The following is a 23,602-nucleotide window of genomic DNA, read 5'->3' on the forward strand; positions in this document are numbered from 1 at the left end:
ATGAATGAACCACCTTATCAGAGCAAAACTGCCTGGCGAAGAGGTTAAAATATGGAAATTTTGGCTTGAATGAGGCTTTAAAGTATTCTTGGCAGCAATTTTAGCTTGTAAACTCCATCAGCACTGTTGTGTTTGGTCAGTCATTTAAAACAACAGCGACAAAAGAAGCAGAACACAAACAGGGGAATGGTGACAAGAAGCAGTCAAGTGGGAGGAAGGATAAAAGGAAATGAAGCAGTGAATGAAGGAAAGGAAGGGAATATAATGAAGAATGCAAATAAAACTTGGCTAACGCTATATTCAAATTTTAAATACAAATTGAAAGACTGAATACATGAAGGGAAAGAGGGGGTGAAAGAGGAGAGGAAAAGGACAGGTCCTTGTATGCAGCATTCCACCACTCTGACAGGTAGGTACAGTGACATTAGCATAGTGATTAACAGTGACATTAGCATAATGATTAATACCAGCATTAGCATAAGCACCACAGCTGGGGAAGCATGGGAGAGAGCCAAAGAAAGACAACGACAGAAAGATCGAGCGGCAGAAGAAACTGGAGAGCGCAGAAAAAGTGTAGACGTAGAGAAAACACAGCGGATGAAGACAGAAGATGTCTTTTTTTTTCTTTTTTTTTTTTTTTACCGCTGCTGACAGCTGCAGCACTGTCCATTCCAACATGTCTTCATCCATGTCCCCATGAGTGTCCCAAAGAGAGAGGCTGGCTGTCAGTTCTATTCCCCCTGGCATCACGTCCACAACCCGTGTCCACTTCTATAGGTGGAAACAAAGACCACTGCATACGAGCCCCCTGAAAAAGCCAACATACTGCCAAACGTTCCAGACTGGAAACGGTCCAGTAAAAGACGGCTGAGTCTTTGATCAGGAGGTGGACCCAGAGATCATTTTTCAGACATCAGTATGAATGGAAAGGAAAAGTCCTACAGATGTCATTATCATTACTACTGCTATCATTTACATTGGTGGGAAATCAATATTTGCACCATGCAGGTACAATGAGACACCAGTAAACAACATGTCATCCCCTCTGACTGATGAAAACCTCATCAGAGTCAGGTGATAAGAAATGGATTTCAAGAGATGCATCATCCTTTAAAGTTTCAGCAACACAAGTGAACAATCAGATCAAATCAAAGCCAATAAATAAATTTTAACTGCTTTATATATTCCCAGTGTTTTATTATTTTACTGATTTGGCTTTTTCTCATCATTTTTATTCCTGTTTGTGTTTCTTGGTGTCTAGGATCTTTTGTCAATGTCTTTCTTTACTCAGCCTTATTGTAAATTAGGTGTTATTGAAAATGGCCGAATAGCACAGTGATACAAATCTTCACTAAATCAGATCAGGGGATCAGGTTTGGGTGGCCTGATTGTGATCCACGGTCATTTCCTGGATTTCACTGTTGGGAATACAAAGGGACGTTTGCAGATAGAGTGCAGTGGTTCACATGTAGTAAAATGTAAAACCAGCATTGTGGTCTCCTCATCCACGCTGAAGACAACTCACATTCACTGTGTCTCTGTGTGGATTCATATCGCTGCTTAAAGCAAACAGAGATGCAAATGCACTGGAACATCCCCTGCTACAGCAACGCAGAGCAGCAAACAGATAACCCAGCCATGACGCGCAGAAAGCATCGCAGGCTGGAGATCAGGCGATAGTGAGCGGCGGGCGCTGCCGCCTCCGCTGTCTTCAGCACAAACTATGCTGCCGCGGTCAGCTGCAAGGAGGGGGCGGGCGGCTGCCGCTCTTCGTGAGCGCACGCGCCATTCGGAGTTTATGTCGGCTCAACTTTTTCAGCTGGCTCGCTGCGTGACCATGGCAACCACAGAAACTTCAGCGAGGGAGACGCCACAGGAGCTGTACACCTCTTCAACAGCAACGTCGGCCTCATGACAAGTCTGATTACTCTGTCCGGGACAATAAACAACCTTTACGATACTAGTTAGCAAAACATTTTGAATTAACAGAAGAAATAATTTCCTCTATTTGAAGCTATAACCTGCTCTATTAAGCTGCATGATGAGATTACATTAAGTTGATTGCAGCAGCCTGTGGTGTATGGTACAGGAGCTGCTGTGGCCGCTGTAGATTTGAAATACAGGCCACCAATGCAGTCACTCGTTATCTGAAAGCCTGTTTATGGTTCTCCAAAGATTCACATAAACGTCTCTGTAGGTCTTTACAGAGAAGCATATAATGGGTAGCTATAGATGTACACAAATTTCAAACCAAGAACGCATTGTGCAGGCCTTACTGTTCAATTCCTGTCAGGCAAGTCGAAACAGTAAAGACAAACACGCCAATGTTACTGTGCACTTAAAGACCGTATAACTATATAAGGCATGTGGACATGCCCAATATAAACACTGGGCATGTACACTTCTGTGCAGCCAGGGGAAGCGTGTTCCATCCTTAACGCATCAACCCAAAGCAGATGGAGGCTACATAGACTTCTGCCAAGAGCTTCAGCAATGCACATGCCGTTTCACGGTGCCCTGCCAGAACTAGTCAGGTCTAGTCAAAACAAGTTTGTAGACCGCAGTTACAGTGTTGAAGGCCTTCGCAGGCCAATGTAAAACGACTCCCAAAAAGACACCATCCATTTTTAACTTCCCCGGAAAAAAAAATATATGCAAAGTGGGCAAACTACCAAATCACCAGGGTGGCCATTCAGGTGCTGCTCCTTCAGATTATGCGGAGCACAAATGCTGGCTCCTTCACAAAGAACGGGAGTGGGCTCCACCTCCGCCCTCATGCTTCTATAACCAAAACCGAAGGGCACCCTTCTGACTGGCGGTGCTTTTCGAGGACGGTGCAGGAAACTTTCCCTGCCGAGCGCTGCTCAGCAAAAAGTCATCGTGAAAGGTGACGCTTGCAGCCACTGCCAGGAAACTGATGCACCAGTTGAACTGATGAGCACATGTCTTGTATAGCATTTAGCTGCTTTAATCCAATCATCGTCCAATTATTACTCAAAGGGTATTTTACAGCCATTGCCTTGTGTTGAATGGTTAGTCCAGAACTGTCAGTGTGTGTAAAATGTAGCTGAATCCCATTTTCTTGATGCAGGGCACTAGAAAAAGCTAATATGATAGAATGTCCAATACCCAGCCTGACCTATAGGTCCACCCCTCCACACAGACACCCCATTAATTACTTAAAATGTACGTATCTTCTTGTAATGAATGCATCCTACACTTGAAATACACATAATTTTAGTAGCGAGACCTTGTCCAAAAGGCCCATGACAGGCATCAGAAGTTAGACTGCTGTGGGCTTAACGGGCGGGACTCTAATTAGAAGTACCACTGCAGGGGAGCAGATGAGTACAGGTAAGATATCAAACGGGTATCTCTTTTGAATGTGGCTGTGTGTCTACGTACCCGTGAATGTGAGAGTTTGTGTGAGAGTGTGTGCTCGTGCAATAACGCCAGTGGCACTGAGGGCCACATGTGTTGGTCCAGAGGAGATTGAAAGTGAATTGGAAGCTATTAATCTGACCTTCCCTTGCTATCAGGTCTGGAGCGGAATATAAATTCACTCCACATGCTCTGTTTCTCTTTGCACAGCCTGCCTCTCTCCTCTCTCTCTTTATCTCTCCCTCTGTCCCCCTCCTGTGCTTCCTCCTTCCCAGTCCACAGGTACAGGCTGATATGTGGAGAGCAGCCTTTTACACCTCAGCCTTTGAAATGATCTCGATTATTTCCTTCACCCATGCTGCTATGATTATCCCTTCTCTATTTGAATGAAGTCAGCTGTGCCTGAGAGCTGGTTAACGTGTAACTCGCGGCTCTGTGCTATGCTGCACCTTCACTTTCAGCCCAGCATCAGTGGAATCACACAGATGTGGATACAATGACAGTACTCCCTGTTGGAAACGGCTTTGTTGTACAAAGGGGGGAAGAGGAACCACAGACTGTGACAAGTTTGCCTTGACGTTTCACTTCTTACGCAAGTTTGGAGTCGATTCAGCATGGGAAATGTGCAATTTAGCAAAAACAAATAGCAATTTTATGGGATGGTAGGACTGCTGGCAGCACCTCAGTTTGAATACAATACACAGTGTACACCCAGAAAACTCAGTTCTAAAACCTAACCACTTCTGTCCTGATTCTTTGATTCAGTAAACTGAGTTCTCCTACCACTTTCAATATACTACAACAGGGAGGAGTGCCTTTGGGTAGCGATGTGGTTAAGATTTAATAAGATAAAGCTTTTGTTGTAGCTACATAAAGCACACTGCTGAAAATAATGACCGGAGGAAACAATTTAGCCCCCTTTTCCTTAACAACAGTTTAATTAATGCTGCCTTTCCTCAGGTCTACCTATGCAGGAAACAGGTTTTAAAGAGCAACAAAAGTCTTTAAAACTTAATTAAAGGCATTGTTGTCTTAAAGGATTGAATTAAATATGAGAGAGTGGGTAATGCTGAGAATCAAAACCCGAGCTGGCACCTCCATGGTGCTTTTTGCTACCTAAGTTAACACAGTTAAATGAGCTCATAATATCTAAATGCTGGACATTTAAGAGGCAGCCAGAAATGCAACTCCACAGGAAGCTAAACTGTGCAGCCAACCGCAAAAACTGGTCAATTAGTCCTCTGTTGTTCGTAACTGCACGCTTTCTAAAAAGGGTTTTAAACCAGCAGTGAAAACATAATTTTTGACCACCTAAAACTGGTATGCAATGTATATTAGGTGATCTTTTAAGTGTAGTGGAAGTTTTAATGTTCCTCAAGTGGAAAATACAGTATTTCTCCACACTAAAAGCAAATAAGTACTTTATATCACGTTTTTACAACGTTTATATTACTTTCAATACGTCTTTTCATTCCATTTTTTTTGTACTTTCAATTATGCAGCCATTAATATGCTGTAGGCTCCTGTTATGTTCATTTATGTATAATACCAAACTTTTGTACATCTTACGTAATGATATTCAAACATATACATCATTTGCAAACTCTCATACATAATTTGCAAAACATTACCAACTCTAATGTTCATGTAACACTTCCAAAGGATTAACAAACTATAACTGTTACAATGGATAACTCAGGAAGACTCAAAACCAACGGAGCACAGAGCTGATGAGGTGTTGATTCTCAGTGGGATCAGTAGATCTACAACAGCAAATTTTCACATCAAAGACAGTTGTTTGAGTTCATTGCAGTGTTAAACAAAAAAAAAATTGCAGAACAGTGACAACAGTGTTTATAGGCCACTGAATAACATTACATCAACACACATGTTCCTGGGTGAAGCTATTCGGAGTTTTGCGGATACAGCCATAATGTTCTCCCAATTGTGCAGGCTGTTGTTTCGTGACTCTGCAGAAAGGCCCTTGATGATAAGTGTACTTTCAATCAAAGTTTATACACTTATGCCCACTTACACCCAAGTAGAGCAGAATACATCAATGCTGTTAATGAGAAAATTTCAAAAGTAGCACAGCTCAATTTGCAGGCCATGATATAAACCTAATGTCAAGAAAAACAGCAAATGAGTGCAGTTTGTGCATTTGGACAACTGAAATTGATTGAACTGTAGTTTAGAAATGTGGACTTTTGACATAATGTCGCTGAATCAATTGTACATCTTTAATAAACAGCAGTAAGTACAGGTATAAAAGCACACGTGTGATACTTGAAGTATAATTAAAAATGGAGGACCACTTAGTAGCTGACAGAATACAGAAATACGTGAAAAATATGCACTCAGTTGCCAGTTTATTAGGCACGCCTAGCTAAAACTATCAATCAATCAGCGATATCCGCCTTCTGTGTAAGAGCTCTGCTGTGTCTCAGAAACAACTGCTGGAAGGTAGTTTTGTCTTTCTTTTCTCACGTGGACAGAGTGAAACGACTGTGAAATTGGCATTTTGAGTGCGTGTTAGTGCGGATGACAGACGGAGAAAAAGACCGGCGCAGCCAAACAAAAACGAGCAGATGAGTAACACATAAGCCGACCAGCCACAGTAAGCAACAAAGGTGGGTAAATGGGAAAATTATGTCACACAGCGACTTGGAAGAAGTGCCGAGCGACAAAAGTTTGATCAGTCTATCAGTGCAGATGGCCAGAGGCGCTCTTTTTTTAATGATGACTGCCAACTATCCCGGTCTGCCTCACTGACGGCTTCTCTCTGCCTCTGCGAAGGATTTAACACAATGAAAACTACAGATGATTTACTGTCTAGAGGGGAAGGGGTGAGGAAGAACGATAGAGACAGAGAGATGAGGGGAGGGAGGGGAGAGCTTCGCCAGCAGCTGTACAACTCCTTAAAACCTAATAACTGGCTAAGAACTCCTCCTTTTCCTTAAAACTGGGTCTACTTTTGTCTTTTAAGTCCCCGTTCCAAACCACGCTCTTTCAGTCTTCTTTCTATTAGCTCTTCAGCCTGGACCCATATACCTCTCATTTGATGAAAACTCCCTCTTTCAAGTTACACTGCTTGATTTTGTTCGAGGGCCCTCTCGCTACGGTTCACTCAACTATGAAGTTATATTTTCAATTTCCACCCGTATCACTACAGCAGTATTGACTGTTCTCAACCTCAGCCATCTGACTGTTAGAGACTGAACAGAGATGTGGAGCATAAAAAAAACCCTCCTTTTTAATGCTTGTGTCTTGTGGAACCAGAATTAATTGCAGTGAAAAAACATTTCTAATGTCACAAATAGCCAGACCTCCACACTTCATTTCAGCCCTGGAGAAAGGTCTGGATGAGCACATTATCATTCTAGTATAGGGGGAAAAAACACCCTGGTTTGGTGGTGTTTCTTTAAACCAATCACTGTCATCTTGAGTGGAGCTTAGCCCAGGATGCAGCAAGGGTGCCCTTGTAAAAAAGTGATGGGGGAACTTGTTCGGGAGGCAAGCCCTGACATCAACATGGCTAAATGCCTGCAAAAGAATCAAGTAAAGCCATCTTGTTGCACAATCCAAATCTTTGGATCGATTCAGGATGTATGTTGCTGGCTTGAAGGTTGTTTCACGCAGCGACGGGGGCTTAAATAATAGTAGACAGGGAGGAGGTCAAGTCTGTGAGAGTAAGCCCAACCTGGAAAAGAATAGTACTCAGTTGGTGCATCGCAGGACATTAGCATCTTCATTCCTTCTGTCCTTTTATTGGTGAAGTAGATTAAAGAATGTATCTATATTAAGTTTCCCTACTGTACTCCGTTTTCACAAAAAAAAACTGCCAATATCCCTCCTGAGTGAAACGAAGCACATCCACACACATGCATACAAGTTCAGAGAGTGGACTGAATGCATTCATGCACACAAAGAGGATTTCGCATGTGGATCAATCCACAGCTCCACTCAATCTGAACTCACAATGTGACAAAGTGGACCCGGTCAATACAAGCCTTTTCATTTTAGGGAAGTAACAAGGACACACATACACACACACACACACACACACACACACGTACAAGCACAAACCCTATAATCACACATATTTCCTCTTGCGGTCACAGCGATTTGACTGAAAGCTCATTGCCGGTAAAGTGCAAACCAGCAGCTGTGTCAAAGATAGACTTAGAGGTTATCGTCACTCTGTATGACAACACATTCACAGCTATCGAGACCTCCAAAAGCAAAACGAACTATAGTCAAGTCGGTAGCCAAACCCCATTATTAGTGCAGCAAAAGGCTACAACACTCACCACCACAATAGAAATATAACTGCTGGATGGGTGAAACATTGAGCTAATTTTGCGATCCTCAGATCTTTACCAGCAGCGAGGCTAAAAATGCGAAGCTTGACCTGAGAGGCTCTCTGAAAAGTTAAAATTGGATACTTTTTGAGACTTAACTGCAAATCAGTATAAGCTTGCTAATGCTTACATGTGCTCATGCCGCCAAGTAGCATTTCACCATGCAAATACTGCACTGAAGTACAAATTCAAGGTATTTGTGCACACTACGTGTCAGAGGCATACATTGTATTTTATACTCATCTGCATTCATCTGACATCTTTAGTTACAAGTTCCTTTTCAGATTGCAATTTTTCCAACTCTTCCTGTCCAGTGAAAACGAAGTGCTGATTTTGAATGTTTGTGATAAATGAAGGATGAGGCGTTCCTTCATGGGTTGAGAAAAACCTCCCACTTTTTAAGATGAATGAAGTCTTTGAAAAGCCTCTGATACGACAGGCTGACACAAGGACATCCTAACCCTAACCCTAGCCAACAGTGTTTAAAGTAGTTAAAATGAGCTCAACTTTAAACACCTACAGCAGTAAATCGCAACATGCACATTAATGCAGCAGTAATATTAATACAAAATATATCAAAACACTTACCGGGACCAATTTACTGCACAATTTACCTTCATACTTAAGTACATTTTGTTGATAATACAAAGATATGTTTATCTAAGTAAAGAGTTTCGAATGCTGGACAGTAAGTACTTTTACTGAGGTGAAGGATCGGAACACTTCTTCCACCACTGGTATATATTCTGTCATCATGCAAAATGTTACACAAGTGAGGATTTTGACCTGCTTGTGTCACTGAGTGAATAAAATCATTCAATTAAATATTCATCCTCTCGGCGCCATTGCTGTTCAACTAATCAGATGACCAACTGGTGTCACCATTCCTCGTGCCAGACTGTTAGCATAGCTGAAACTAGCAGGCTACCATTACAGTGGGAAGAAAACAACAACAACTTAGACCAATGAAAAATTGGAATTTCGGATCATATTAGCTTGCATAACATCCCGCAGTCAGCAAGACAGCAGCAAAACATCAAATGCAGCACCTCGAACATTAAACCACAGCTTTGCGTTGCACTAGATTTGATGTGAGAACGCAGGGCTTTAAATCTGCCAGGCTTAATGTTTGGAGCCCAGATGAACAACCCTCTGTTGAGATCATATTCTCTGTGACATAAATCTCTGACTTATGCGTAATCACCATAATTGCACCACAGGACTGCAACAGAACCTGTGTTTGTTCCTGGCAGCCAGTCTATTCACGACACACAAGCTTAGTTCGTGGAGAAAATGATGCTTAATTCACTTGTGAGCTTTTCAAGATAACGCAGGAGACAGGACTGGGATACTTGCAACAGAGGGGGAGAGAGAGAGACTGAAAGACAGAATTAAAGACAGAGGATGAAAACACACAAAGCCAAATGTTATTTCTCCGACTTAAGAGATTTTCCTCAGGAAGATGTTTCTTCTTAGCCTGAATAGATGCCACCTCTTAAGCAAATCCAACGCCTTTCTCCCTCCTCTCTCTATTTCCTTCTGCCTCTTTCTCTCTCGTTGGTTATGAATTCATGTCAGGACCAACCTGAAGCTGATGTGATGCCTGCTTAATGGAAAGCTAAGAAAGCAGAGTGTCGACAAACAGAGCATTTATCTCAATCTCACTCTTTCCTAACTGCCTGTCTGAATATACACAAACACACATCCACACTACATTTGCTGCACTCCGTCTCCCGCCGTTATATCTCTCTTAAACTTAATCTACTGATAGTCGTTCCTGCTTTCTACTTTGCTTCTATATGTATTTCCATCAGCGTACATTGCTTTCGTTTGGCTCCTTCTCACTGCATCTATTTTCCCTCTATTTGTCTGTCTCCGCTCTCTCCCTTATCGTCTTCCTTCTTTCTCCATCTATGCTTCAATGAGCTTCAGCGACTCAGTCATATCTCTGCTTTTCCACGCACTCATCCTCACTCTTTACACTGTGTTACTACGTACAGATATATAACTCCGGCAAGTCTGCATCTGCATGTGTCACACATGATTTTGGTGTAGGAGTTGCTCTTGAGAAGCCTGATAAGCAGTGTCTGCTGAACCCGGGGCAGCTAATGCTAGTGCACGGCTTGCACTGTAACCTACCTCTCCTGTCATTTCTCACATAGGCACAGCAACAGTTTGAGCTTGTGTGTGTCTGTGTGCATGCGCTGGTGTGACAGAATACACACACATATAAAGACATGAGTCCTACAGACTAAGGATGAGCACCTTTTTAACAGCAACCTGCAACCTCTAAAAGGCAGTGGCTCATTAAGCTGTCATATCCTGGACCGCACCAGGAACAGATCGCGTTCTGCAAGTGAAAGGAGAGCTGATAGGATCAGAGCAGCAGTGGAATTTCTATTACATGACCAAGTTTAGAAATTAGGTGGTAACATAGTGATTTTGAGTTTATTAGCCATGAAATTCTAATGTATTTCTTTGCTTTTTGGAGCCAGAAGAGACCAAATGCTTCGCCTCTATTCTAAATGGATCTGACTGGGAACTGAGGACATGCCGTGGTAGCGACTTGTCAGTCACAAAGATGCTATGCCCTCGAGCATACCCTGCTTTATTGCAAATTCTAATCTAAATGGCACCATAATTTACTTGAAAGTAGCGAGTGAGACCATAAACTCATTAGGAGGTAATAAATCAAGTGAGATCTATGAGTAGAGTACGTAATCAGCTTCTGTTAACATGCACCTACCAACTGTATAAAACTGCATGCATCTGAGGCAGAATGTGTCAGTTCTGCAGTGGGAAAACAGGCCAAAAGGATCCATAACTATGGCCCTTGTTATCCACACTAAACATCTGGACTTGCAGCCCCCCGTGGATCACATATGCAATATAAATAACCAAAGAACACTGCTGCAAGTTCAATGTAGTGAACATGAATAGAGATTCAATTCAGAACTGGGGCTGCTGTGAACAGGTCAGGTGAGGTGAAACGTCCCAAAGCCAGAGTTTGTGTGTCACAGCTCAGTCCATCACCCACTAATGGAAAATAAAATTCCTGAGATGACTTAATGTTCTCTTTATAGCCTGGAAATGGAGGAGTGCAGGATGATTAGATGGTGGATTATGATACTAAAAGACAGCTTTGAAGATCCACACGCTCAACTACGATCATTCAGTGTAAAAAGGATATGGGCTGGAGACCATGCGGATGCACCAGCTGCGAGGACACGTCGTCTGCTTCAGGCAGAAGAAGACCACAGGTACCAGGTCGGGGTAGGGCACGACTAACACACTGGTATCACTGCTGTCATCGTCATCGTCATCGTCGTCTTCATCATCCCCATCGCACTCCATCACCCCTTCCTCCTCCTTCTCAATCCTCTCTTCCTGAATGATGCCTTCCTCCTCTATTTCCGCCTCTTTCTCCTCCTTTTCCTCGGGACACGGGCGGTGGTACGGGGAGGGCCTGCGGGGGGAGGAGGAAGTGACGGCATCGTTGCTATCGCCCCTGGCTATGGCTGTTGTTGCCCTGGAGATTGCCGCCGCTGACGGTGTCGTTGCTGTTGATGTTGCAACGTTGGGGCCCTCCTCCTCCTCGCTTGTCATGGCAACTCAGCGGTCTGGGGTGACAGAAAGGTAGAAGACAGACAGAGACGGAGAAGAGTTTTAATTTACAAAGCACTTTGTCGACCTCGTGGAGTTCGTGGATCAGGATAAACAACACTCAGCTTACATAACGCCCACTGTGGAGAGAAGACACACACTTCCACACCTCCTGCCTGAGACGACTGTATGTCTACATTACAGGACAGACAACCTGGCTGACTGAACCATTATTTATGGTCCTCTGACAAAATCAACATAAATTCCAATTGATGATGAGACCTATGCTGTTCATTTGGCTATGTCGCCATTTAAAATGAGTGATCACAGAGAGTTAAAGACAGCAGAAAGCCAGAGACACAGCTGGTTAGTCTGCCGAGTAACAGCCAGCTCCACCTCCAGCTCTCCGGGGTCGCCTATACTGTGTTGGAATGCGGCAAAGTTCACACCCGTTAATGGCAACATTTTCTGACAAATTTAGGATTAAATAGAGGTTACTGACAACATCTCCGCTGTGTGTGTTGACATTTTAAATGAGTGACCCCAGACAGGGTTTGAAGCGACAGAAAGTCCCTCTTAACTTCGCTGGCAGACAGCCCCATGACTCTCACTGGACTGGCTTACGTCGTCGTTTTGGAAAAACGATGACCACACACACTGAAACGCCAAGCCGGCGTTTTAAGATTTACACCCTCTGGAAGCCGTTTTGGAGAAGCTCAAATTTTGGGCAAGAAAAATGCTGTTACAGTCTGGACGGAGGGCTGACACAGAGAGAAAAAGACGCGTTTGCAAATTGTGTGGACATACTTAAAAAAAAGAGAGAGAGAGACAATCCACCTTCTCACAAATCAGTGTATTAAAGAAGAGGCCAGGCTGGTTTAATGACATGGATTGTATCATCGAGCTTAGAGACAATCTAGACTCTTTCACTAGAGGTGTTGCACTTAACTTAAAGACAATTAAACAAGGCACCCAGGTGACATTATGCATTACCTCTCAGACATTTCTTTAAAATCTGCTCACTGGCAAGAAACAAGAGACAGAGATAGAAAGGGAGCACAAATGAGAATGCGTAAAAGAGAGAAGGTGGCAAGCTGCCAAATAGTTGAACAGAGAAATTACGGAGTAAGGAAAAAGAGTGTTTGGAGGGAGAGGACAGTGGTTTAGTCAGAGGCTTAGTGTGAGAGGAATCAATACTGTGCAGCTCGAGAGAGAATAGAAGGAGTAGCAGTCCTGATATGACTGACTGGCACCTGCCCATGGATCTCCAATGAGAGAGCGGAGCACACAATTCTCAAGAAAAGCTCCTGAAAGCTCACGTCCACTTCGGTCATAGATGAGGTCCCTAAAGCAGACTGCGTTCGCTTGAGTTACAGGATGGCTTTTAGGTTAATTTCATGACCGCAAAAGAAGGGAAGATGTTTGTGTTCCATTATTACACCGTCAATATGGAATCAATTTGCCGGTGGACAAAGAAGTGCAGCATCAACTCAAAAAGCAAAAACTTGAAAACATGAATTTATTTCAAGTAGATCAGAATATTGTAATGCTCTATTCACCTTCAGTGATAAACTATTATTCATTCAGAACTTTGCTGCCAGGCTTTAAACTACAACAAGAAAAAGCGAGAGCATATCACCTGAGCTTTACCTCACCTGCACTGCCTCCCTGCATCTTTTCAGACTGCTTTTAAACTTCTATTACTCTGCTCTTCATTGTTTGGGACCAGCCTACAGTACCATGTCCTTTTATAGTCCTTCACAGCCTCTTAGATCCTTCACTGCCTGTTTTTTTTTTTAAATACAAATTATCACATATCATAATAAAATTTGCAGCTCTGCCTTTTTTAACTATGCACCAGAACTATACTATTCCTTACCCAAAGTGATAAAAGATGCAAGCTCTGTGAAGATATTCAAACGACAGCTGAAAGCTTATTTACTCAAAGTTGCCTTTAACTGTCACTCCTCCTTTGTTTTATTCGTACCCTGCACATATTTTATTGTTTTTATGCCTTCCTTTGTTTTATCCCTTTGCTCTGGTTGTCTCTTCATATCCTTTGCCTTTATCTTTTATACATCTTACCGTTCTCAGCATACCTCTTCTCCCTATTTGCTGCCTCTTCTGCTTGTTAAGTGGATTGCTTGGTTTTATTGTGCAGTATTTGCACTTTGAGCTACAGCCCCTGTATGAAAGTGCTATATAACTAAAGTTATTATTATCATTTGGGACTGAAAAAGGGTTCTTAATGCAAGAAATCTCAGCGTCTAGCAGAGTAATCATGGTGTCATTGGTAAGATAACATAAAACTTTATAGAACCCCGTGGAGATATTTGGTTGCTGCCGCAGCAGCAGAGAGCAGGATCCAACCTGCAAGGAAAAGAACACAACTAGAACATAAAAGCAAGTAATGTGTGGAGATTAAAATGAGGACAAATAAACACATGCACAAACAGAATGTTAACAGTTGTAGATTTATGCAACCAAACGTTGCTGATTAAAATCACAGTCCTGCCGTGCATGTTGTATACCTTTCGATCACTTGTGCTCAGTTTACTGAAGGATCATTTTGACATTTTGGGAAATATGTTTATTTGCTTTCTTGCTGAGAGAAGATAGAAGAGAGCAAATACATTTTTTCCCCTAAAGTATTCTTTTGAAACCATTAAGAGAACTGTGAGTGATCAACAAAGAGCAAGACATTTTACTTTTCTTGTTTGCAGAGAGAGTTTTTCATTCTACACAGCTGAAAACAACATTCCATTGTGTTCAAGAACTTTTTAGTTCTCAGTGCTTGTTGTATTAAAAATTGTGCATATTGCATTTTGATTTTGTTAATTGCTCTGAACAGTTTGTTTCCTAGAAATACTTCCAGAGAGAAGCAGCGCTGCAACAGCTGGTCCTGATGCAGGACCACAGAAGCAGCCATCTGTGGAGTCTTGTGCTCATAGAGTCTGATGAATTGGGACAGATATTGAAAATGCAAACCAGTCGGAAGGAAGATGAACTTCGCAGCAGTGGTTTATAAGATTACACATTGATGTTAGGTGCATGACTCACGCTGAATCAATTAAACTCAGTACAGTCTGTGAAAAAGCCAAAACGGCACATAATTTCTTCTTCACACACCGACCGGAGAACTCCTTGGGACCCAGCATCTGCAAGCCAATCGGGAAAGCGATGAATCACATTTCCCCAAATACTGAACTATTCCATTCTAAGTCCTTTGGGGACAAAAAGGCTCATGCATGGGGATCTTAGAATTTGACCACTGGCCCCGCAGTCCTAAGGTACCCAAGGATGAGGTGTGCAGTAGGACCCTGCAGTGATGCTAAGCTACAATGTAGCTAGTGCAAGCTATATTGCAACAATACATTAGCATTGCTATAATATGAGAACTCATCAGTCAACATTAAATGTCAGAAATGAATGTTTTACTCACAAAGGCATTCAAGCTTCGAAGCTTGGTGTCACAGCCTTGAGGTATATTGAAGCAGGGCTGTGATACCAAGCATTGTCTGCTAATGCTAGGCTGTGATCACCTACACATTTTATGGTATTAGCGTTTTTTTTGTTTTCTTTGTTTTCCGAATGATGGCCTGGGCGTAATGTCCTTAATGTTTTCCCAACTATCCAAACAGTGGAGTATGCTGCAAAATTGTAATATCCAGTGGCTGCAAATCCAGAGGCTTTGCCGGATGATATAACATACAGAAACAAAAGGATGGCTTTCACATATATGTACATATAAAATGTGACGGGAGAATGGCAGATAATAAACCTTGAGTCCAAAGAAAGTGCACCTGGCAGCCTTTTCCTATTACAATGCAAAGTGCAGGAATTGGTGACACATTATTGCTCATTAGGGCCATTGGGACAGGCTAGCTGCTGTTTACCGTCTGCAGCAACACATTGCTTTGGCTTCACTGCTGTGTCTGCAGATGTTGTGAATCATCCTTTACAGCGGAAGCAAGTAAGGTACTTTGTAGTGTGAATGTGTCCAGAAGTTCCCAACTCCTGTGCCTTTGTTGAGGAGTTAATATTTACTACTTTTTAGGCGCAGAGGGACTTTAATGTTAACTTTATGCAGGGTTGCTCTCTGCATTCCCTGTCTCTGGACTGTCGATAGACTGCATAATCTGGTTCTCTGCATATCCCTGCCTCCCTGCACACTGGTTGGTGAATATAGCTTGACACAATGACAATGTACCTGAAAGTGATACTTGACATATAGCTTGGTCTTGCGCGTTGCTGGTTTTTATCTCCTCTGATAGATCACAGGCCATTAACAGTCAATGAAACACAATCAGGCGAAGAGGACAGAGGAAATTTCAGCTGTTCACCTTCACTGTTGTTTTGAATGGGATGGAAATAAACAGTTGTGACTGTAATGCAAAATAACTGGTCATATCCATCAAGGCAGCAGTGCAACGCAATTTCAGAATGATTTTAAGCATCTTCCAGCATGATTGAATCACCGTTCGGCAAAAATGATTTATATTTGAAGAAAACCATAAAGAGAAAAAGAGATTTTCTAGTTTCTAGTCTGTTTCATCCAGGCGGCAATTTACAAGCAACTCAGGCAAAGGGTGAAAAAAGTTGGGATTCAGTTCCCATCAAATACTGTCACATGTGCTATAGTTCTAGAGGTGCTTGAATAAAACGTAGTACTTCTGAGCAGCACTGAACCTTCAGCACAAGAAACTTGATGGTCAGTCAAATGTTAATGATCAAATTCCACAATCATTAACCCCAAGGTGAGGCTGAATAACGACGTAATGTATGATGGGGCATGGCTCCTATTAATCTGTCAAAGACATAACAAGAATACAGGCTCTGAGTTAAAGATAATGATTTCAGCCTCGGTAACATAAAAACACAGCCTAAATGAGATTAAATAGTGCTACGGTAGAACAGGAGGATTAATGTCCCTTTGATTATCATGGAATAATCCCATCCCCATTGCGGTGTGTTACTGGTTTATTCGGAACAAAAGTCAGCAGATTCCCAAAAGCCAAGGGCAAAGCAAAACTATTATGTTATTAACTCATACAGTGAAAGACATCACACACGTCAACATCCCTGCCACCGCCAGTGACCTGAAAAACCAACAATTAATTCTAGAGAACATCATTGTCTGCGTGCATGTCTGCCACCTTGTTAAATCTGAACTAATGATCCATGTTACCCAATCACACTGTTGAATAATAGCAGTGGTCTCACCAGGACAACAGACAGCGGCTGTTACACAATGTTTCATTCTACCCTTCTCTTCCAACAGCAAGGAAATTACACCTAATTGTGAAAGTGGGACAAACTAATCATTCAAGTCACAAGTAAGTCTTGGTACTGAAGTCCTAAATCTTAGTTAGCAGTTTCAAAATTGTAATAACTGAGCAAGGAAAAGGCAAACTAGCAATACCTGGCAAATACATGTTTTGTTTTTTTCCACAAAGCATGATGCTTATGTTTGAGTGTGGCTGCTAAACCGCTGATTTACCGGCCACTGTGCTCTGCGGACAGCAAAGCTAATTTTCTGCCATGGATGTTGGGATTTTACTCAGCTAAAAGGCAATAAAACAACACAGCCATCTCCTGAATGGCGTTGTTTACTTTTAGTGGCGTACGTGTGATTAACGACATGCGTCAGGCACAGGTTGACCTCTAGTGATCACCTGTCAGCGGGCGGCTCGTATATCACAGGCTTGTGCAAAGCGAAGGGTCACAATGAACAGCACGACCTGCCATAATAGAACAACATGGGAGGGGCACCTGAAGCGTGCACACACGCACACACAGTCTGTACAGTGAATTAAAGCAGTACTAAAAAGATTTTCCTTCGCGGACCTTTGATTTATTGAAATTTGCGCAACAATCAGTCTAATGCATAAGAGGTACAGTATGAAGTGTATAGTGCACGGCTTGGTGGCAATGCTTAGGAGAATTTAGGTAATTGGCTCAGTGTGTTTATATTTCATAAAAATATTCAATATTTCACAATAATGCTCATGCACCGATGTAAAACAACTGATGCTGCAAAGTGAAATATTATAAAAGTCCTGCAGTACGAGTGGTTCCTCTGAATTCCCCGTCAGGTTTTCACCAGCCTCACATCACCAACTTGTACTTTTTCACTATTTTGAATATTCATGAGAATATTTAAGAAGCCTTTCAAGCTACAGCAAAGATGACAAAGCATCTACTCTTGACACTGTGATGAAATTTCACTGTATTGACACCATCCCCGACTGGTCCAACTTGACAAACCTGATGTGAACATTTCTTTGGGAAAGTGCTTCCAACCGCAGCATTCCGACATACAGATGACTAACAAAAATGGCAAATTAACTACAATAAGCAACCATTTTAGCTTTGCAAGAATTACATTTTGCAGTCTCCAAACCCAAGCTGAGATAACCTCTGGTGGTGTCATCTGGGTTATGCTCTCAGACATCCTCCAGGGCCACAGAACAAAACTCTCACACCTCACAAGCTGAGTCATACTGGACATTATGGTTTGAACCATCAAATCCTATTTCGCCATTTACGTTTGATATGATTCCTGCAGCGTTCCTGGCACATACTTGTCACTATTTTCTGTTGAACAAGTGACTCTTTATCGGTGATGCTATTTTCTTAGCACAGCTGTTTCAGCTGTTGCATCTTATTCTAACCAATCCCCCCAAAAGGTGATTAGCTGTGAGGAGATTTTGGCATGGTGGCAGCATAGTCTTATCCATGCTGTCTTATCGCATATCCCATTCACAACAGTGAAAAAGTCAGCCGGTCTAGCCAACGAAAGTCTCAGATGCACACTGGTCTTCACCAGATCAGCTGGAAAAGGACTCTAGTGAGAATGAAGAAGCATGAGGAAGCCTGTGAATGCTTTATTCGGCATTTGCTTCCAGTGAGTGATTTTCATAGAAATAAATGTGGTGCCATCTTTAAACGTGAGAAAGAACTTTCCAACTCAGTAAAACACTCTATGAAATGGGTAGGTTGTGCTGCATGACTTCAAATATTTTGAGGTGCTATAGATTATTACCATAAACCTATTTCTTGCCCTGTTTTTGTGGATCTTCAATTTAAAAGACTGCTCATCTGCTACATCCCGTGCAGCTTCTCCTGGTCGTTCACAACCTCAGTTAGCCCGGCGGGAAGTCTGCCATTCACCTTGCGCTACAGCTTCTCTATTTGATCGTAAAAAAGCTAAACAACTCACAGCACCTCAGTGACTCCATGGGCCTGAGGAAATGAGACACACACCCAGCAAAGAGCTGAGGGGAAAAGGACAGAATATGAAAGTGAGGATGCATACACAGTTAGCAGTAGTTATTAGCCTCAAGGCCAGGGTAACCAAGGGTAAACAAATGATAAAGCGATGCACTATAAGAGAAAACGCAAAGAAATCGTCCAGATGACCTACATATCCACACTGACATATCTACACACACACTTTTAGCTATAGTGTCGGAAGGTAAAGGCTAGCTAACCAGGCCTGGCGTTGATGTGTTTTGATGTGACACAGATCCTCATTAGCCAGCTCCAGACCGCGCTGAAGGCTTAATGGTCCATGGCTCACTTAGACACAAGCGCTCTCTCTCTCTCTCTCTCTCTCTCTGTCTCTCTCTCTCTCTCTCTCTCTCTCATATTACACAAACTCATCAGGACCAAACTCAGTGAAACTGTAGCACATACATGGGTAGACAGATGCACAAACACACTCAAACGGACCCATAGACACTCGTTGACTGCACCCTCGTACCCACACAGCCTCAAGCAAGCCCACAAATCCAACTGCAGGCACCAAAAAGCAAACATGGAAGGCTCTTAATGATGCTGGCTAACTCAGATGAAAGGCTTTAGCAGGCCCAGTACAGCCCCGACTATCCCCCATTGACGCTTCCTTCAGTTAACAACACAAGCCGTTTGCTCATCGACTTTCCCATAGAGACACAAACACTGACAAACGAGTGCTTATCCCCATTCACACCAAACATTCACACTTGCAGTACAGAAATTGATTTTGAGCACAGCAAGGGGAGCAGAGTGAGAGGTTCAATTCCCAGTGGAAACCTACAAGTGGAGCAAGGCACTAAAATTCCAATGAGCATTTCAAGAAACAGAACAAACCTGTCTCACCTGGTGTTTTATAACTGCAACATTTGCATGTCTCCTGTATTTAACGGTGACCAGAAGCTGGCAAAGAGGCTTGAAAAGGACACATGAGACTATCCGAAGTTGATTTGCTGCTTGTCCAACTTGATTAGCTATCCCAGCTGAGTGAATGTGCAGTGATTTTCTTATGTTCCTGACAGCTGATTTATCCATCTTGGCGAGACTCGTATGTGAAACCGTCAATTATCTAAACCGCATTAAGGTTGTAGCACTATTCAAATGAATTCTGTGGCGCAGTCAAACAAATTCGTCACGCTCTTGTTTACGCAATGCACACTCAAGTCCCATTTGAAATCTAAAAAGCTAAGTTTGCATAAATACTCACTCTTTCAGGCAATTTTCAACCTAATTAGACTATTTTGACTAACAAATGAGCGCCAGTGAGAGTGATTGCTTGCTAATGCATTGTTTGACAACAGTAAAGGGCCATGTGAATGCTCAGCTCGTATATTTGTTAAATCTTCACTGGAAAACACATAAAAAAGCAAAACACAGAGAAACAGGTTTCTCCCGTATCCTACAGGTGAAATCTATTTTAATGTGCCACAACTTATAGGTCATGATCCCTGTAAAACACAAGATGAAACATCAATGGAATGCTTAAAATCTGAGTTATTTGAAGTCACAGTGATGCTCGAGGCCGGATTGGAACCCTCCAAGGCTGTAACCTTGAGGGTTGAGCACATAAGGGTTTGGGTTTAAGGTGCATGTTTGGTGTATCCTTGGTTCTACTTTCTTGCTGTGGTGTTCAATCTTTGTATGTATGTGCACTCACTGTGCTAATAATAAAATTATGATTTTAAAGGTGAAAAGATCAATATATAACTGCTTAGAAAACAGACATTCTCACACACTCGATTTCATATTGTGAGCCCACGAGGTGTATGTTTACAGTCTTCCTTTAAAGGACAAATGGAAATATACTTTGTGGCCAAAGAGAATAATTTTAACATGCAATAAAAAACACAGCTTTTTCTCCAGGGTAATGGATACTAGGAGAAAAGAATTCTGGGGAGTGAGCAATGTTAGACGTATTTCCCTTTTAAACAGTTTTTTGCAAAGTCCTCAGTGGTTTTACCGCTAAGGACCTCCTCAGGAGGAGCAAGCAGGAATTCAACAGCTTGCTCAAAGCTATAGTTGCTGACAAGGGCAATTTAAAATACTTTCAATGCTGCAAGAAACTTCTTCTCACTTAGAAATACATAGCACACACTGGTTGACCAAGATGTGCCCATGACGACCTAATGTCCTCCTTTTACCCACAGATGCTCCACTGACTACAACCATTGTGGCAGAATTAGCAGCTGTGGGTGAATATATCTGCTGTGGGTCATATCTCTTGTCAGCCGACTACAGTGTGTCTCGATCCTGGATTCCACACGAGTCAGCTGGCTCCCATTCATAAACAGCAATCAGCTCATCTCTCCATCTTATTAAAAAAAAGGAAGAAGGAAGAAACGCTGCTGAGTGCTAAGTAGTTGTCTGGCTACAGTGGCTGCACTTTCAGCAACGTTTCAAATGAGAAGCACGTGTGATGGCCACTGGGCATGTGCTTTTTTAGGGGGAAACTGTTTTCAGCGATTTCAGGGTTTCAGTGATTCGCTCAAAGCATTTTGATTATATTGCTAAGAGCTTGCGCTGATGTGCGCAGGTATGCCAACTCTGGAGGTGTTGATGAGTCTGCAGTTGGCAGGACTTTATGAAGCTACGCGTGGTTTCTGTATGTGAGCGGCAAAACGTTTGTGTTTGACCATTTTAACATCAATAAATCTGTCTGTGTGCGTCCAGGTCCCTGCGGTCCACTCCAGCCTCCGCCCACTGCCCTCTGCAAATTGTGAATGTACTATGGTGTAACTCCCTTGCCACATTTGCATGCACTTTTCGGATGGTGTTTAACTTTAGCTCCTCGTTTTCCCTCTACTGTCAGCAATTGGTGCAGGGCTTTAACGTAGGATTGTGAGGCATTCACGTCTGCATATGCAAATAATATATTTTTATTAGTTTACACCCCTAGAATGTACTCATTTGCTTTGAATATCCCTCTATGTACAGTGCACACAGCAGACAAGGCTTGGCAGCTTTATCCAACAGTACTGTAAGCCCAGAGACCCAGAAACCTCACACTGGAATAAAACATCCTGGTCCAGATTTTTTTTTCCGAATCAGATGTCTCTGTTGCTTTTATTAAACACAAGAAAACAAATCAGAATGACCCAATGGTCTTGAAACTAAATTTTGACACAGGGCCCCTCTATAAGGTGGGGCCACAAAACTATGCATGGCCTGCCATAACTGATGTACTTTGGTGCGGCAAAGTGCATTACAATTAAAATTTGCAAATTAATCACGTACTAATAACCAATGGTACACATTGAACCTGGGACTTTTGGGCCCGGGGACCTTTAAGGGCCCCTGCAGGTCTGGATGGCTGTCTCTCCTGCATCCTTCCATCCATTCAGAGCCTCTTTTGTCAATGTTACACTGAACACTGATGTCTCAAACTCTCTAAAAACATACGGCACAAGACTGTGACACCATTCGTATGAAAAATATTCATGTTGCAGCACTGAAACAGAGCAAAGGCTCCATGGTTTAATTTATCTGGCTTTTATATTTGCACCCAATTGTTTCCACCTGGTTAATCTTCTTAATATTTGCTACATTTAATATCGTCTCCTTCAAAGTCCCACAGTGTGTAGGTAGTAATAGAGATGACACTTCCTTAAAATGAGCTGGCATTTTCATAAGCTTAGGAAATACCCTGGTGCTCCGTACGCGACAGCTAACAGAATTAGCCTTTAATTGATAGGGGAGTTATCCCATAAACCTGGTGGAGACAATGGCGAAGGCCAACGAGGGTTGATGGGGAATTAATTTGTGGAGCTGATGTTATTTACTGCCACTGTACGATGAGGAGGATGACCAGAGGGAGGGAGAGCTGAGAGGATGAGAGAGTAGGCAGAGGGAGCGAGGGAAAGATAAATAATCATTTAAATCTACATTTCTCTGAATAGCTGCTCAGGAAGCATAAAAAATCACAGTGATTAAGATAAACCTGAGGGGGCGAGGCCAAAGACCCAATTTTTTTTTTTTTTTGTGGTTAAGCAAGTTAATTTGAAGCCCGCTGAAAAAAACAGATATATATATATATAAAGATGTTGTTACATGACTCAGTCGTTTGCCGTAGCTCGTTTTTATAGCCCAACAGATCTCCCTGCATTGCATTAATTAAACATGTCCAAGGGGAACACCAACAATTTTCAAAAGAATATCCAAACATTTACATATGTTTTAAGGTTAGGAGTGTAATTATACACACACACCAGGTACAGGTGCAAGGTAAGGAAAACAGCATTCATGAAACACTTACACACTGACTCCAAACCACATATTTGTATAAATAGAGAATTTTTCAATCTCTAGTTGAAGCTTTCAGATCTGATTGGTTTGGAGTCAGTGTGCAAACCTTAACACCACCCAGATTATGTCTTCTAGCATTTCTATTGATTATATCTAGAAGCTCTTTTTTGCCAATGCAACATGTGCGTACTCAACATTGTCTATCAACATATTTTTACTTGATTTGCCTCGAATATTTGCTCCTTCAAGCTAAAGCATGCTTAACATATGTATGGTTATATTTAGGCAACCCAAAGCAGTTAGGTGTTGACTTTTATCATAGGATGGGGAGTCAGGGTGAGATAGAAGTGGAGAGGCTGGAAGGAAACAGAAAAGATGAATGTGGTTTGCAGACACTTATACACGTCATTATTCCATAGACAGTTCTGTCATTGCATTACTGCTCATATCTCAACGTCTTTATCACTCACTCTGACGGTGCCTCTCTAGTTCTGCTCTACTTCACATCCCTACTGTGTGAAGTGGTTTGGTCACGTTTCTTCTAGTTAAAGCAGATAGCAACAAGAAAAGGAGTCAACAATACGTTGTTATAAACCCTCCTACATATCCGTTATGCATCACAGGCTGAGAAAAACAGCCTTTGCTTTTCCTGCTGTCCACTTTTCACATTCAGTGGTTCCAACGCGGATTCTGTGCAGTAGATAACGTAGCTGCACCTT

At 42.3% G+C, this 23,602-nt stretch overlaps 1 protein-coding gene across 1 annotated transcript in view; it reads right to left on the reverse strand.

Annotated features, from left to right (window-relative positions):
- The window catches only part of LOC121604421 (voltage-dependent T-type calcium channel subunit alpha-1I-like), a 168,619-nt gene extending 157,271 nt beyond the window's left edge, over positions 1-11,348 (reverse strand). Inside the window, exon 1 of the mRNA XM_041933929.1 lies at positions 10,933-11,348. Within this exon, the coding sequence (XP_041789863.1) occupies positions 10,933-11,348 (416 nt within the window). The remainder of the gene's footprint in view (positions 1-10,932) is intronic.
- Positions 11,349-23,602: the final 12,254 nt, after the last annotated feature.

The sequence above is a fragment of the Chelmon rostratus genome, chromosome 3, assembly GCF_017976325.1.
Source record: "Chelmon rostratus isolate fCheRos1 chromosome 3, fCheRos1.pri, whole genome shotgun sequence".
Lineage (NCBI taxonomy): Eukaryota > Metazoa > Chordata > Actinopteri > Chaetodontiformes > Chaetodontidae > Chelmon > Chelmon rostratus.